This window comes from Saccostrea echinata, unplaced genomic scaffold, assembly GCF_033153115.1.
Source record: "Saccostrea echinata isolate AGI-Se365-2 ecotype Australia unplaced genomic scaffold, CSIRO_AGI_Sech_v1 ptg000054l, whole genome shotgun sequence".
Lineage (NCBI taxonomy): Eukaryota > Metazoa > Mollusca > Bivalvia > Ostreida > Ostreidae > Saccostrea > Saccostrea echinata.
Window position 1 is genome coordinate 36333783 of NW_026889803.1, and position 16550 is coordinate 36350332.

The 16550-nt window shown below is 34.4% G+C and overlaps 1 protein-coding gene across 1 annotated transcript; it reads left to right on the top strand.

The window, feature by feature from the left end:
- Window positions 1-5509: 5509 nt before the first annotated feature.
- LOC133171818 (uncharacterized) lies at window positions 5510-6560 on the top strand. The gene is made up of 2 exons (XM_061306616.1): window positions 5510-5760; window positions 6055-6560. The coding sequence occupies exons 1-2, from the start codon at window positions 5517-5519 to the stop codon at window positions 6507-6509; spliced, it is 699 nt and encodes a 232-aa protein (XP_061162600.1). The 5' UTR covers window positions 5510-5516; the 3' UTR covers window positions 6510-6560.
- Window positions 6561-16550: the final 9990 nt, after the last annotated feature.

Here is a 16550-nt window from a genome sequence, read left to right on the forward strand (position 1 = left end):
GGTTTTAGCTTTAAATTTGATTCTGAAAGTCTATAGAAAATTCGTTCTAGCCTCTCTAGACCTTCGTAAAGGGTTTTACTAGGTACTATGATGTCGTCCATATAAACCAGACATTCTTGCCATTGCATGCCTCTAAGGATGTTTCCCATCAGGCGCTCAAATGTTGATGGTGAATTGGCTAAGCCAAATGGCAAGGCGTGTGTTGATACAACCCAAGGCTTGTGTTGAAAGCTGTCTTTTCTTTGTCCTCTTGTGCCATAGCAATTTGCCAAAACCCAGAGTTAAGGTCCATGGAGTAAACCAGGTTGCTCCTGCTAAAGAGTCTAAACACTCGTCAGCTCGAGGGAGAGGATAGGCATCCTTAATGGTGACATCATTAAGTCCTCTGTAATCCACAAAAAATCTGACTTTACCATCTTTTTTAACAATAAGTACTACATTGGAGGCCCAGGGGCTGCTAGAAGGTTCAACAATACCTCTGTCAATCATTTTCTGTAATTCTTCCCTCTCCATCTCCATCTTCCTATTAAAACTTTCCTCCCGGGTTGTCTAATAGGGAAGGCTTTCCCTGTAATTAATCTGTGTTCAGTCAAGTTGGTCCGACCTATGTCATCTGAGGACTTAGAAAAGACGTCTTGGTATTCTCTCCAATAGGTCAGCAAGTTATTCAGGCACCGTTGTGTCACTTCCATTGATAGGATCATCGTGCACTGCTCGGGTACATGCAGGCATCTCATTGGTTAAATCAGTAAAGGAAGTACAAATGCCCAATGGTTGATTAGCATACAGGGTTATTGGGTCAGTAGTGGTATTATGGACACATTATATGGTAACATTGTTTCTATTCAAATTGACAACTCCTGGAAGAATGATTATCCCATTCATATCAGATGTAGGCTCCACTAGACCTGACTCAGATAGATGTTCTGCACCTGGTATTCTAACTGGTATATATGAGCCTGAATTCGGAGGAATTGTAACTGTCTCTTCATCACGACCGTGCACTTCATGTTTTCCTTTCCACCTACCCAGCACTGAATTTCCTCTTGCTCATTTGTTAATAAGACTAGTCGTTGATAGTTAATCTTCTGGACATTATCCAAAAGAAAATCTTGTCCTAATATCCCATCTTGACAAATGTCACAGACAATGAATGATTGCTGGTAAACCGAGCTTCCAGATTTGATTGGCAAACAAAGAGATCCAAATGTAGAGATTTTTCTTCCACTGACATCTGAAATATTTATTGCTAAAGGCTCCAGGGCTTGTTCTGGCATAAATTTATCAAAAATGGCCTTAGAAATAATCGAAACAGTTGACCCACTGTCAATGAGAAAATTTATTTCAGAGTCTAGTAATTCTGCTTTTGTGTAAAAACCATTATCCCATCTTTCATTTACTTCCCCTATGTAGCCTCCCCTAGTATCCAAATCGGTCTTAGGCGTTTCCACCTCCGCCGGCTCCTGGCCTACTGAGTCAGCGGACGGGAGTTTCCCTAGCTTGTTTTAGTTCTGGTGTTGTTAAATGAAGGTCTCTGTGATCTCTGGTGCTGATATCTCTGGGGGCACATGTTCATAAAGTGGTCTGGAGAACTACAGATGAAGCAATTTTTGTGTTGAGGGTATCGTTGAAATTCCTGTGTCTGTTATTTTCATTGTTTTCCAAATGGTCAAGTCTTGACATAAGTTCTTGTAGTGTTGAGTTCAACTAGTCAGGCTTTGTTGAAGTTTCAGTCCCTAGTTCGTTAGCAGGACACTTTGGTTTGGAATTGGTGTCTGCAATGCGTACCTCAGATTTCTGTTTGATTTCATCTGTGCCAAGAATAGATTCATATCTCTCTATCACATCAACGGCCTCAGCAACAGTCTTACAGTCCTTGTCTATACATCTACATTTTATTTCAAGCGGAATGACCTTGTATTGCTTATTCAGGGCCAGTGCCTCTTGGGCAAGTGCATCAAGATTACGGTACGCTCTTTGTGCCATCTGGCGAATATCATCACCAAGGACAGCAATAGGCTCACCTGGTAGCCGCTTCCTCAGCTCTAGCCTGGACAGCCATCTATTTTGATTTCTACTACTTCCGAATCTCTGATTTAATTTACCACTTAGGGACTGGAAAGATTCTTTGTCTTCAGCAGATAGACTCATGTAGTAGGTTCTAGCTTGGTCACTGAGACTAGCAGCAAGGAAAAGAAGTTTTGTTCTATCAGACCACCTACCTAATTCTGCACAATCCTGGAAATATATTCGTCCCAATCCTCCTTACCATTATAAGGTTCAGGTTTTATTACAAGGGACATACCATGCTGGGAAAAGTCAGCTATTGGGTTACCTAGCTGACGTCTTAGGAGAGGATTTCTATCAAAGTCTGGTGTCATTGGCGTTCGGAACATTTCAGGGGGTATATTTGGAACAGGTGAATGATTGGGTCCTTCTAGCCTAACCTGCTTGAGAGAAGGGGGTAGGTCACCTTGACCTGCCTCATTGTGAATATTAAACTGTATTTCTGGGTCAGGGGAGGTATAAAAGGACTCTGCCATGGTCTACTTGTGTAGGAATGGCTGTAAATGAAATTTTAAAAATAAATTATTTCATTTTTTCAGTAAACTTGTACATTAAAATATACACACAATATATACACTATATACAACAAAAACCAACACACTGAACAGCTGAGGAATTAAGGAATGGGCCCGTATCACAGGGTGGTACAAAAGTTTTAGCATCCCACTTCTGATACCAAAAATTGTAAGCTCCCTGGGAATGGCCAAGCTTTAGTTTGGGGACGATACAAAATAATAACGGGTCCCTTAGTAATAGGGAAAACAGGTACAATTCTACGGAAGCCGGTTGGTGCCAGGTAGAAAAATATTTTATCTGGCGGCCGCCAGATAAATAACTGATAACTGGCGGCCGCCAGATAATTATTTGGTGGCCGCCAGAAACTTATTTGGCGGCCGCCAGATAAAATATTTTTCTACCTGGCACCTACCGGCTTCCGTACAATTCATATTGGTGGCGTCTACCGTACAGGCTACTATTATTTAAAAAAAAAGGGGGGGGGGTATAATGGCTATAGTAGGATGATCTCCAGAGTTGGGGGGGGTATAATGGCTATAGTAGGATGATCTCCAGAGTTAATTATAATTAAATAGGTGTCCAGTGTGTTGGGAGATAATTGTCGAACATTTTCTCACCTGGAAACACAATAGTATGGCTATGGTGAAAATATGGGCGGATCTTGGATCTCTACTTTGAATTTACGCACCTGACAACTCGCCATATTATCTGTTGATATAATGCGATCGCCCCCTATATATAACCTTCGGAAAAGGGTCACATGACAGGATTCAACCAATACAAATGCTGTTCCACCAATCACGACAATGTACGACATCGTACAAAATAAAAATCGTGTCGTACTGTCAAACAAAGTTGTCGTACAATATGGATTATAAACAAACCCAGGAATTAAGAAGTGAAAAGACCAAATAATCAATAAATATGGATTACAAAAGATGTGTCTATAATAAGTAAGTAAACAAAATTATCTCTGAAACTAATAAATTTCACAGAAGTAAACTTGCTGAGTATGCAGACGATATCGCGGATGGATAAAAATATAGTACAAGTTTTAGACACATGTAAAAGGGGAATAACAATTACTAAAATGAATATTAGAAATCACAATAACAATTAACATGATTAATAGCAAGTAATTATGCCTGTGATGTAACATGAATAAAATGAGGTTAAATACGAAACTAATCTACTTGGCATGCACCGATAAAGATGGCAGACAGGATGTAAACAAGTTGCATGGCAGCAGATGATTTAAAGTGTTGTAGCTAATCTACACATGTAGAATTGCTAAGATAATGACAGTTAACTCAAGAAATACTTGCAGATTTAAAATGAAGGGTAACTAACTCATGGTATGTAAAAATAAATGCAAACTTTAACATTCCTGACCAATTTTGGCACAACGTTTTGACACACATGAAATAATATTACAAATAAAGTCCACCCGCCCTACTATTATTACACAGTAAACCATAGTGAAATTTTAAACATCTGACAGGTCCTTACAATACAAATGGAGAATTATAGAATAAAAATAACAAATTTACAATACAAATGCAAAGATTATAGAATACAAATGGAAAAAATAATACAAATGGAAAAAATAATACAAATGGAAAAGTATAGGATACAAATAGAAGATCATACAATGCAAATGGAAAAGATCGAACATTGCAACGTTTGACATGCCATAAAAATAGGCGAAAATCCTTTATAACATATATGCGAGATTTTGGCGTAGTCAAATTCAACGTAAAAAAAAATGACGCAATATAAAAATTTCTCTAATTTTCTTGTGTTAGTATATTTATAGATTCAAAATGTAACACATATTATGAAACACTCTGTACCTTGAGTCGTAAGAATGGCTTAACTTTCTAAGATTTCCTTTCGTCATGATAATATAACGCTTTTTAAAAATCTTAATACGACTTATCTTGTTTATTATTACTTCTTATGTTCAAATATCGTTTTAGTTTTGTTTTTTATTTTCCAAATTTAACCTTACTGTACTAGCCTTTTGTATGAAAAGGTCTTCCTTTTATGTAATATTTTTTCCTATAAGTAATTCAGCTGTACTTAATTATTAAACATTATTTTACAATTTCTTATTTTTCGCATAACATACTCGGGGATGAAGTATGCAATTCAAGAACAGTTTTCAAAATGTCTATGGTATGTTTTATTTATTGAAGCAAACAAGTTTGAGCTGGGAAACACGAGGGCAAGCACATTCAGATCTTTAAAGCTGAGTTTCTTGTTTTCCTGTTAGATATCAATGGCTTTAAATGGCAAGGAGGGGAGTTAATAAATGCGTTAATCCTCTTATGTACTACATACAGAGATCAGTACCGACTTGTTCGTAAAATCAGTTTATTTTCGGTGTGTTAAAACTGAGTTTTTATATTAAATGGAATTTCAATCTACTAGTCGGACACATTTATGTAAGTACTTCATATTTTAGGAGCAGCGTACGTATACAAACTTCAAACTACAGTCGCTTTTAACCTTGGTTCATTTTTTGCTTACTGAAATTTATGATTGATTCCTGACTCATACCACTCCTCACATCTCGAAATGTTTTCTGATAAACATGTTTTACTTTCATACTTTCAAATTATCTGCATGACATACTATCCATGGTTAAATATGCATGGAAAGAATTTTAAAGAAGTTCTGCATCCCATCTGGTCATAAGCAATGTTGATAATACTAAATCCTTTAAACAAACACTTTGAGGAGTTTTATCAGAGAAAGACGAAGTATTGTTGCATTTTGGAAACATGGATATTTATCTTTCTGAAGTCTGATTTTCAATTCAGAAAAAAAATGTTAGATTGATTCAGTGTACAGAAGATTGGACTATTTAACCTGCCTTCTCTTATTTTTTTCAGAACAGAGTATATCAAAATACCTGTGAATGTATCATCATGCAACAGGACATCATCATAACCCTTTCTGTGTGTGCAGTTATTATCACCGCTGTTTTCTTCGAGTACAGAATGCAGCAGTTGGAGGAAAAGTGTAAAGAGATAGAAACAAGATTTCAGGTACATCAAAAATCGGGCAAAAGAGATAATACAGTGGACAGTGAACGTGAAACCGACGATGAAAAAATTGGAAAAGTAGAGGCAACTTTAAAACGACATAATGCTGGGGACTTAATGGAAGACGGTAGGTACATGTACACAGTTCCCATGGAGGTTGCGTAGGAAATTGTTATACCCACTTCAGACCTGAAAAAGGGGGGTCTTTTTGTTTTTCACCTGTCAGTAGCTTAGACTAAATGATGTCTTATAAATTTCTTGAAAACTCTTTGTTTGACTGACATCAAACTTGGTACACTCGTATATTGTCACGCACATTTCTTGATCCTGAGAGTTTTCCTTTTATCTTGCAAATGGGTTTAAGTATTCTGATGGATTTTTTTCTTCAGAATTTGATAATAATGAATGGATTATTTTTCAGAAATAAAGGAGTTGTCTGCCCAGAGAGCTGTAGCTTTTTCGGCCGCATTAGGGTCTCCAATGGAAGACAACGAAACTGTGTCTGAAATCGTAATTTACAATATCGTTGAAATCAACATTGGTGAAGCTTATGACCCCACCACTGGGATATTCATGGTACCCGAATCTGGTGTGTACGCTTTCAGTTGGACAAGTGTAACTATTCCGGGAAAGTGGTACGAAACCGAGATGAATATTAATGGTCTTCAGAAGAGACTTAATAGTTGTAATAATAAAGGAGAGACAGCATCATCTAATCTTTCTTGCACCTCCATGGTGATTGCCGAGGTGAAGAAAGGAGATATAGTTTGGATCGCTAAGTTTGGACAAGAAGGCGATTATTTGATGGAAATGTATTCGTCCTTTTCGGGTTGGAAAATAGGCGAAATTTCTAAAAGTGACGTTGACTCTAGCTGATAATTTTTATTTCAATAATTCAAATAACGAGTTTAACAATTAAAAACTTAAAAATGCATTAACTCTCTTGTATAATTTCACATGTACCTTTATCTAAAAACAACTTCCAACATCACCCACTGTTTACTGATAAGATGCATGAATGGATCTCAAATATTTATGCCCCCAACAATGAATGACCGAAGCATATCTATATTAAGTGTTACCCATTTCCGTCCGTTTGTAACTAATTGTAATTACTTTGTCGTTTTTTGTTTTGTTTTAGTTTTTTTTTTTTTTTTTTGGGGGGGGGGGTTGTTTTTGTTTGTTTTTTTTTTTTTTGCTGTGCTTGTAGATAATGAGGTGATCTTTGGTATGTGTCTAATTATTAAAAATTTCCAGGTAAGTTTGGAGTTTCTTGATGATTGACCTATTTTTAGCCCTTCGGATCCGAGATCAGCATAAGGTGTCAGTCCGTTTGTCTGTAAATTTTTCAACACGAAAAATGTGCGATGGTAAGGTGCCCGTCGTCCGTCTATCTGTCAGTCTTTAAACAATTTTTCAAAATGCTACTCCTACAGTTTTGCTCCAATTTCAGTAAGGCTTATACATAGGTACCTTATACATTACGTTTTTCTATACATCTGTTTTTTTTTCATTTCGCCAAACGGTGTTGGAAATGGAATATTCTGTGAAAGTTTTTCAAAATGCTACTCCTTTTACAGTTTTGGTCCAAATTCAAAAAGACTAGGTACTCAAGTACACTCTACTAAGATACAAAATCTGTTTATCGTTTTTACCTCTACTGGTCAGAGACCAGAGGAGCTTATGCGATAGTAAGGTGCCCGTCGTCCGTCCGTCTGTCTATCTGTCCGTCCGTCTGTAAACAATTTTTCAAAATGCTACTCCTCCTATAGTTTTGGTCTGATTTCAGTATAACTTGGCACACAAGTAGACTACACTAAGATACATAATTCTGTGTATCGGATTTTGATTTCAATGAACGGCGTTGCCATGGTTACTAAAAATAGAGATTTCTTGGAAATGCTTTCAAAATGCCACTCCTCCTACAGTTTTGGTCTGATTTCAGTATAACTTGGTACACAAGTAGACTACACTAAGATACATAATTCTGTATATCAATTTTTGATTTCAATGAACAGTGTTGCCATGGTTACTAAAAATAGAGATATTCTGGAAATACTTTCAAAACACTACTCCTCCTACAGTGTTGATCTGATATCAGTATAACTTGGCACACAATTAGACTATACTAAGATTCATAATTCTATGAATCGGTTTTTGATTTCAATAGACGGTGTTGCTATGGTTACTAAAAATAGAAATTTCTGTGAAAAACTTTCAAAACGCTACTCCTCGTACAGATTTGATCTGATTTCAATATAACTTGGCACACAGTTAGACTATACTAAGATACATAATTCTGTGTATCGGATTTAGATTTCGATGAACGGCGTTGCCATGGTTACTAAAAGTAGAAATTTCTGTGAAATACATTCAAAACGCTACTCCTCCTACAGTTTTGGTCCAATTTCAGTATAACGTGGCACACAAGTAGACTACTCTAAGATACATAATTCTGTGCATCAATTTTTGATTTCAATGAACAGTGTTGCCATGGTTACTAAAAATAGAGATTTCTTGGAAATACTTTTAAAACGCTACTCCTCCTACAGTGTTGATCTGATTTCAATATAACTTGGCACACAAGTAGACTACACTAGGATACTTAATTCTATTTATCCGTTTTTGATTTTGGTGAACAGTGTTGCCATGGTTACTAAAAATAGAAATTTCCTTGAAATACTTACAAACGCTACTCCTCCTACACTTTTTGTCTGATTTCAGTATAACTTGGCATACAAGTAGACTACACTGAGATACATAATTGTCATTATTGTTTTTTGATTTTGTTGAATGACTTAAATCGAAATTTCTGTATAATTATTTAAAAGGCTACTCCTCCTACAGTTTTAGTCTGATTGCAATAAATCTTGCCACAAAAAGACTAAACCAAGGATCATTATTCTATTTATTGCTGTTGCAAAGTTTCAAGTCCGAGTGCTACTTTTATCTTCCTTTATAAGTACAACCAGCAGAGCTACAGTCTCGTCAGAGACTTCTGGTTTAATTTCATCAAACGGTGTTGCCATGTTATAAAAATAAGTATTTATGTGATATTATCTAAAAACTCTACACCTTTAACAGCTTTGGTCCGATTTCTGTAAGTCTTGGTACACAAGTACACTATATTTAGATACGTAATAATTCTATTTATCGTTTTTTTATTTTGTAAAATGGTGTTGCCATGGTTTCTAAAATAGAAATACATGTATATTTGAAATTCTAGCTAAACACTACTCTTCTTATAGTTTTGGTTCAATCTCAATAAGACTTGATACACAAGTAGAGTATACTTAAATGCGGAATTCTTTTTAGTGGTTTTTGTTTTTGACAAACGGCTGTTGCCAAGGTTTCTAAAAATTGAAATTTCTGTGAAATTCTTTCAAAATGCTATTCCTCATACAGTTTAGTCAGATTTCATTAAGACTTAGTACATGTACACAAGTAGACTATTCTAAGCTACATTAAGTACACACCAGAAGAGCTACAGCTCGTCAAAGACTTCTGGTTGCGAAAGTTATGGCCCTTAGACTTTGAACATTTCTAATAATTCAATTTTTTCCAGACTTTTTTCGCTATGTTTGTAGATAATGAGTTGATTGCTGATTTTTTGCATTTGTCTTAATATTGATGACATATAGATAAGTTCAATTTTCTTGCTGAATGACCTAATTTTACGAAAGTTATCCGGATTTTCTTTTAACTACACGTATGCTAGTAGAAAAGGAGTTGATTTTTTGGTATGTCTCTTGATATTGATTACTTTCAGATCACGTTTAAGTTTTGTACATTTTAACGTATTTTTACAAAAGTTATGACCCTAAGACTTTGAAAACTTAATAATTAACGGTTTTCTGTTTTTATTTATATATTTTATTTCATTGGGGGGGGGGGGGGGCTGTACCTTTAGAAATATCACTTACAGATCGAGTTCAAGTTTCGTAATTATTGACCAATTTTTACCAAAGTTACTTAGGCTTTGAAAATATGTTATTTTCCTTTCGTTTGGTCTTTTTAAAATTTGTTTTGCTTCTACATAAAGATCTTTGGGTTGTCTCTTTATATTGAAGACTTACAGAGAAAATATGAGTTTCGTATTCATTTACCCATTTCTACACAAAAAGATGGCCTTTCGAATGTGAAAATTTCTTATTCACTGCTTTTGGGCCTTTTTATTGCTTTGCTTGTAATTAATCAACATTTCACACATCTTAAGTCTGTTTCGGTATAGACAATATTGATTGCAGAAAACAAAAGCAGCAATGTAATATTTTGTTATAATACCTTTAAAGATTTGTTACTACAGGGTGTTTCAGCAAACATGTCTCGACTTTGCTGTTTCGGAAAAAAAGTTGTGCAGTATTTATGAAAAGATTTTTTTTTTTTTTTTTTTTTTGCAAAAACGTGAAGAACATAAATATATAATTTTATCAATATGAAGGTTTAAATAAATCATTTAATCTGAAAACATCCATTTTTAAAACATGGACATCAGATCGAGACAGTTTTTGATTTTAGGTTATTTCATAACACTCCAAAATGGGTGCAATGTTTCTCAGTCACCAGAATCATTTATTTTCTAAAGTTCAACACTGCCCATAATGCTCAAATTTTGGAAGGGGGGATCCTATTCACTATTTGCAGCTTTCCGTTTGCATAGTACAGTTTAATAATGTCAATAAAGAGATCTCTTTCTATCATTCATTTATTTTAAAAAAAAAAAAAAACTTCACTACCTGACTTTAGATGATGCCATTAAAACTTTTAAAAGACAGTTATCATCTAGTAGTGAATTTTGTTTATTCGGTTATCAATCATATTGCCTGAAAACCTACTATGAAATGTAGTTGTTCTTTTGTAAATATTTTATCTTTGTGCACAAATATAGACATAGAAAGTCGGGACATGTTTGCTGAAACACCCTGTATATAAATCTATGCAAAAAAAGTCTAATATTTCCAATGCTCTACTGAGATGAGATATTGGACCGCTTACGTCACACTGGGATCGGCTCAATCTTAGTTGCATTCGTTAGTGTTCGACTGTGACAGAATTGACCGAGTTTTACCGTAGTGCGGGTAAGGAAAATTTACATCATGGAAGCTAACACAGGATCAAATACATTTATGTCAAAAAAAAATTAATAAATAAAATGTTTAACAAAACATTTATTGAACGTGTTCTTGGGCATAATATACATTTACTGACTGGGTTCGAGGGCAACATGCGTTTTGTCGGACCCAAGAACCAAACTTTTTGCCTGAGGCCGTTAGGCGGAAGACAAACACAGTTTGGTTCGAAGGGTCGACAAAACGCATTTTGCCCGAGAGCTCTGTCAATAAATGTTGTTATGCCTTTTATTTTTTTATTATTTTATTTTTTGCTGGCTTCCATACCAACGAATGCAAATAAGATTTTGTTGATCCCGCCCACAGTGTGACGTAAGCAGTCCAATATCTCGTCCACAGATCCAATACCTCACTCTGCGGTCAAACGTCGATTTTTTTATGACCGCTCAGTAAAACATCAGAAATGTTAGACTTTTTAAAGTATAGATTTATAAAGGAACTAATTTTAAAGGTATAACAATGCGTTTTGTCGACCCCTTAAACCCGTTAGGCCTCAGGCAAACAGTTTGGTTCGAGGGGTGGACAAAATGCATGTTGCTCTCGAACCCAGTGGCAGTCAATAAATGTATATCACTTTTGTCATGTTTATGCAATTTCCACTTATTATTTACACATGCTTAGACTTTCACATATTTAAAACCTGTATGTCAGCGGCGGGGGCATTCGTGTCACACTGACACATCTAGTTTTAAACTATAGTTCTGTTTACTTGCAATTGTAAGTTACGTGTATTCACTTCTACATGTACATACATGTAACAAGAAAAGTAGTATGCAGGCCTTCTCATTGAACTGCTTGAATGTTGTTGACAATCTTTGAGTGAGATTGAATTTTCACGTTAAGATTGCACTTTCACAAGAAGAATTTAATTGTTTCAAATGGAAAATCAAGGAACATTAATTACATTAATGCTATAGATCATAATAATTTGAACATGATCTGATCTTTGGCTATATGTAGGGTAATAACAAGATGCATTATTGCTAGAGTATTGTGCCCAGAGGTGAACTTGTAGTGCTATACCCTTTGTTTGATATAGCAATTCTAAGTCGCTTCTTAAGGTAGGTTGGTAAAGGTCATTGCTTGAAAATATCTATTAGGAAGAGCTTGAATTCTGCTATTGAAATACTATACATGTTGCATAAAGAGTCTTAACAGGCAGACATACAGTATGCTAAACACTACGAACGATTGCACAAATGTATCATTGGTCATCAGGCATTTTGACAATCTATATTATATCTATTTTTTAATTTAAAAAAATAGTCTTTCATAAGTATGTAAGAGTACCGTTTCTTAAAATCCATTGTTGAGATCGACAGTCAACACATTTGCACTTTTAAATTTCGAAAGTCTTGTAATGCGATTAATAATCTGTTCATTTAATACTATGACCCGCAAATATACTTTAAGTATGGTACGTTTTACTCTCACATCAGTTTAAACTTGATTGAAACGTTTATTCTTGTGTCTTTTACGAATGAAAGGGGCAAGATGCTTAAACTAATTTAATCATCTTCCATAATGATCAATAAAGCATGTACGTTTTTCAGAGTTTTTAAATTTAAATGTCGCGAAAGAATAAAGAATGTTTATCTTCCGATCAATTGATTTTGCATACTCTATGACCTAGGCCGGCAAACGTCTCATTATATGGATATATATTTGATTTCAAATATAAATATCAATATTGTGAAATCTGCCTTTGAGACTTGTGCAACACGAGGACTATTAAGGTTAATACTTGTCGGACAAATTAACACACAACCTCTGTTTTGACAGGTGAATTTCTGATCAGTCCAGGTATCCAATCTTTTACATGCAGATAATTCAGTAAGTATATTGTACATGTGTTAATTTATCAAGATCTTTTTTATATATATACACGCCCTATTTACACGTAAAATGAAGGCGGAATATGTGGTCACGCGATTTGTACATTACATTTGTTGTCCAGAAGGTCTTGCTCTGTATGGGAAATCGCTGCCTAATTAAAGGTAATTCTTCCATGGGGTCGATGATGTAAACCTTAAAAAATTCTTTTCGTATAATAGAAGTTTAGCATGTTTGATTAAATTCAAATTACATCGCGATAAGCCTTCATTAAAGATATATCAATAAATTTTTAAGCATGATTTGTAAATGTAAAATACTTTCAGTGTATTTAAGCAAATTTTCACATTCTCTTTCAAATTCTGCAATCCCAGTGCACATTTCTGAAAGTTGCATTTTATAGCTTTGCTGATCGTACATACAAACCAGAAGAACTTATTGTATGGTGAAATCTCCTTCGAATTCGTTTGTCCGTTTCGATCCTCTGTCTTTCTAAAATCAAATGATATGGTTGTGTCTCTGGTTACTAAGGAAAAAATGCCCTGGCTGTTAAATTTTATCAAAATGCTAGAAATGGTAACAATTCCACGAGCAAAATTTAAGTCTCTATTATTTGCGTCCATTTACTTACATGTGTAAATTTTACAAGTAAGCAAACTTAACTTAAAGTGTGTAATGCAATTTTTGCGATGCTTTCACGTGCACTTGCCAACTGTGTATAATCAGTTTTCAGTTTCAAAGTATTTTTTAAATAACTTGGCTAACTTCGGGGGGGGGGGGGGTTCTAATTGTCCTTCAACTCCAATTTTTTTCCTACATAGATTATTTCTTCATCTATCTTTGCAGTTCCCTTCTTCTCGACATTTCTTGTTCAAATGCTACTGGAAATAATAATTAATTTTTTTTTTTTTGAAAAAGCAAAAAAAAAAAAAAAAAAAAAAAAAAAAAAAAAAAAAAAAAACAAAAAACAAAAAAACAAAACAAAACAAAAACACACACAAAACAAATACAACCTAAATTCCTTTCCCAAACGTATTAAACACAGAAAATTTCTTGAAAAGCAAAATAAATATATATTATTATACACCCAAGAGTGTATCACTCAATTTTACTGTAGATTTCGTACAATCACGTGACGGTGTGATCCGACTTTCCGGATCACCACACTGTGGTTTTCTGAATCCATATCACTTCTCTCTGAAATTGATGACGTAGTACACAGAAACATGCGCATCAAAAATGCTTTGTTTAATGGAAAAATCTTATATAATTGATCTCAAAAGTTTTTTGAAAACTATATTTTGCTAGTTGTAAGGGGGTATATAATAAATTTATCATTATAACAGTAACTTGATCCGAAGAGCCGTATCACGTCAAGTTGACAGGAGCGGATCATCAGATCAAACGAGACGCGAAGATAAATTTATTATATACCCCTTTACAACTAGCAAAATATAATAAAAGGAAAGTTTTTGGATCAATTACATAACTTTTCTACATTAAGCAAACCATTTTGTTAGGGAACTTTTTGATGCTCGAGAATAAAAACGTCATTTATCTGTGTACTACGTCATCAGTTTCAGAGAGGGGTGATATGGATTCAGAAAACCACAGTGTGGTGATCCGGAACGTCGGATCACACCGTCACGTGATTGCATAAGTTCAACAGTAAAACTGAGTGACAAACAGTTGGGTATATAATAAATAAAAATAAAAAACGTAAAAATGGTAAAATCCAGTTCCCAAACGTGAAAAAAAAAACTATTTCGTGGTGGTGATGGTGGGGTCTACGTTTTCTAAGGGGGGAGGGGGGTCCAAAGTCATTTTATATTTGCTCTAGATCCGCGCATGAGGACGCATGCAGCACATGTCGGGTTTTCTTTCTCATAAAAGTTCAACATTTGCATATGTATATAAAATGTACTACGTGTTCACATGGCTGAAAATACGCCAGTAGTAAATTGACTCATAGTGTAAAAGTTAATTTCCACCTAGTCTGACTAGGTGTCTATTTTGCATTAGGAGTAAAAAATACTCTAGTTCATTCTACTATATTGCTTTTTCTCCGTTCACATGTACGAAAATATACCCGGCTGCAATATATGCGTGTATGTGTCATTTGCACACATTGTGTAAATGGGTGCATGTGAATTAAAGCTACTTATAGCTATTAAAAACTTCTTGACTGAAAAATCAATTCATTTTTTGAAGATTTTTGGAGATGTTAATGTTACATGTATATCACGGCACAAAGTTCCTAATGAACTTGCGATAGGTGACTGCAATGGTTTTCATGTAAAACATTAATACATGTATATACATAATTTTTTAAAAGTATGTTAGAATTAAAATGTTTGTTGAGTGCAGGTCCAGACCAGACATGAGAATTTTATATCGGGTAAAAAATATTCAAAGTTATTTGTTGTTTTTTTTTTTCAGTTAATATTGAGGGAAACCTGATTCACAGACTCAAATTTAACATTTAAGAAATTTTTTTATTTTAAATTCACACAACGATTAGGACTAAAAATTCTGATTCTTCTGATGTGATGTATTTTGTAAATAGAAAATTTATTCTGATAAATTGCCAAAGGTCATCCAGGGGACATAAATAACCTGTATTGACTTCAAATAAATCAAGTTTTCCCGTATCCACATTTAAATTTTGATTTAGACTTTAATTTGATATGCTTAGTCTTATATGTAAACAATTTAAATCTAGTTTTAAATAAGAATCTAAATAATTCTATATATTTAAACTGATCTAATAACCAAACCTTGTTAAAATCAATTAAAAAAGAAAAACAAGATGGAAATTCATGCAGCCTTTTCCAAAAGAGGTCTTCTGATGACAGTCATGAACTCGTATCTTGCATCTGAAGAATATTTAATTATTTTTTCCTACTCATTTAACTCGACAGTATCTTCACCTTCAAATCATAATGCAAAAAATATTAATTTTACATAAATTAAGATTACCATTTTTGTCAGTCTATGTGTTAGAGGGTGTTTGTACATTTGGGGAATGATGATCACGAGAGTCGTTATTTAATCCATCTAAAAGGCGATCGCGTGGAAAAATAATTACTAGAATGTTGACAGTAATCCTCAACGAAAAGAGTTCAATGGCGACTGGCCATTAGAGTGGTAAAACTTCTCATTAATTCAGAGCCATAAGACAAGGGAATCATGAACCTCTCATTAGTTGAAGCCCGGTAGATGCAAAAGAGAAAGAGAAAAATCAAGGTGGTAATGTCACCGAACGTGGAAACCAAGGAAGAAAACGATCAAAAGCTAAATAATTCAAATGATACCAAAATCTTCTATTAAATAAACGATCGAACAGCTGATTTATAATGCTCTGGTTTCATCGTATTGCAAGTACATTCGTACTTGCATGCAGTTTAAATGAAAAATAATAGAATTCTTTTAAAATCAATTCATGGAATAAATCGGACCTTGCGGTTAAATCCAAAAAATAACTACCAACTCAATTTAATCGGTTTATTAAAAGACCTAAACTCTGCAAAACAGCATTTGATATACAGTGATCTTCAAATACAAGGATATGTATTTATGTAAAATGCTATTTTATTAGGACCATTTCCAATCCCTCAGGTAAACTTCAACGAAATTTCAATGTGTTTGTTTATTATAATCCTTTAAAGATCTGTTTTTTTAAATAATAATTATATTTTAACACGATCATTAAACGGTCATTTTTTTCTTTAATTTCAAATCATTGTTGCTCAGTAAAAGTTCACTTTAAAAAATACTCCTGTAAGCTTTTAAACATGGTCTTTCGAAATTTGAATTTATGTTTTGATTTGCCTGTCGTATGGGTCAGTTCCTTGCGGCTTGAGTCGATATTTTTTGGCAAATGTTTAAAAAGACAATGTACATGTATGCCTAGCAATAGTAAAAATATTGCCCTCGTTCTTACGTCACAGCCCCA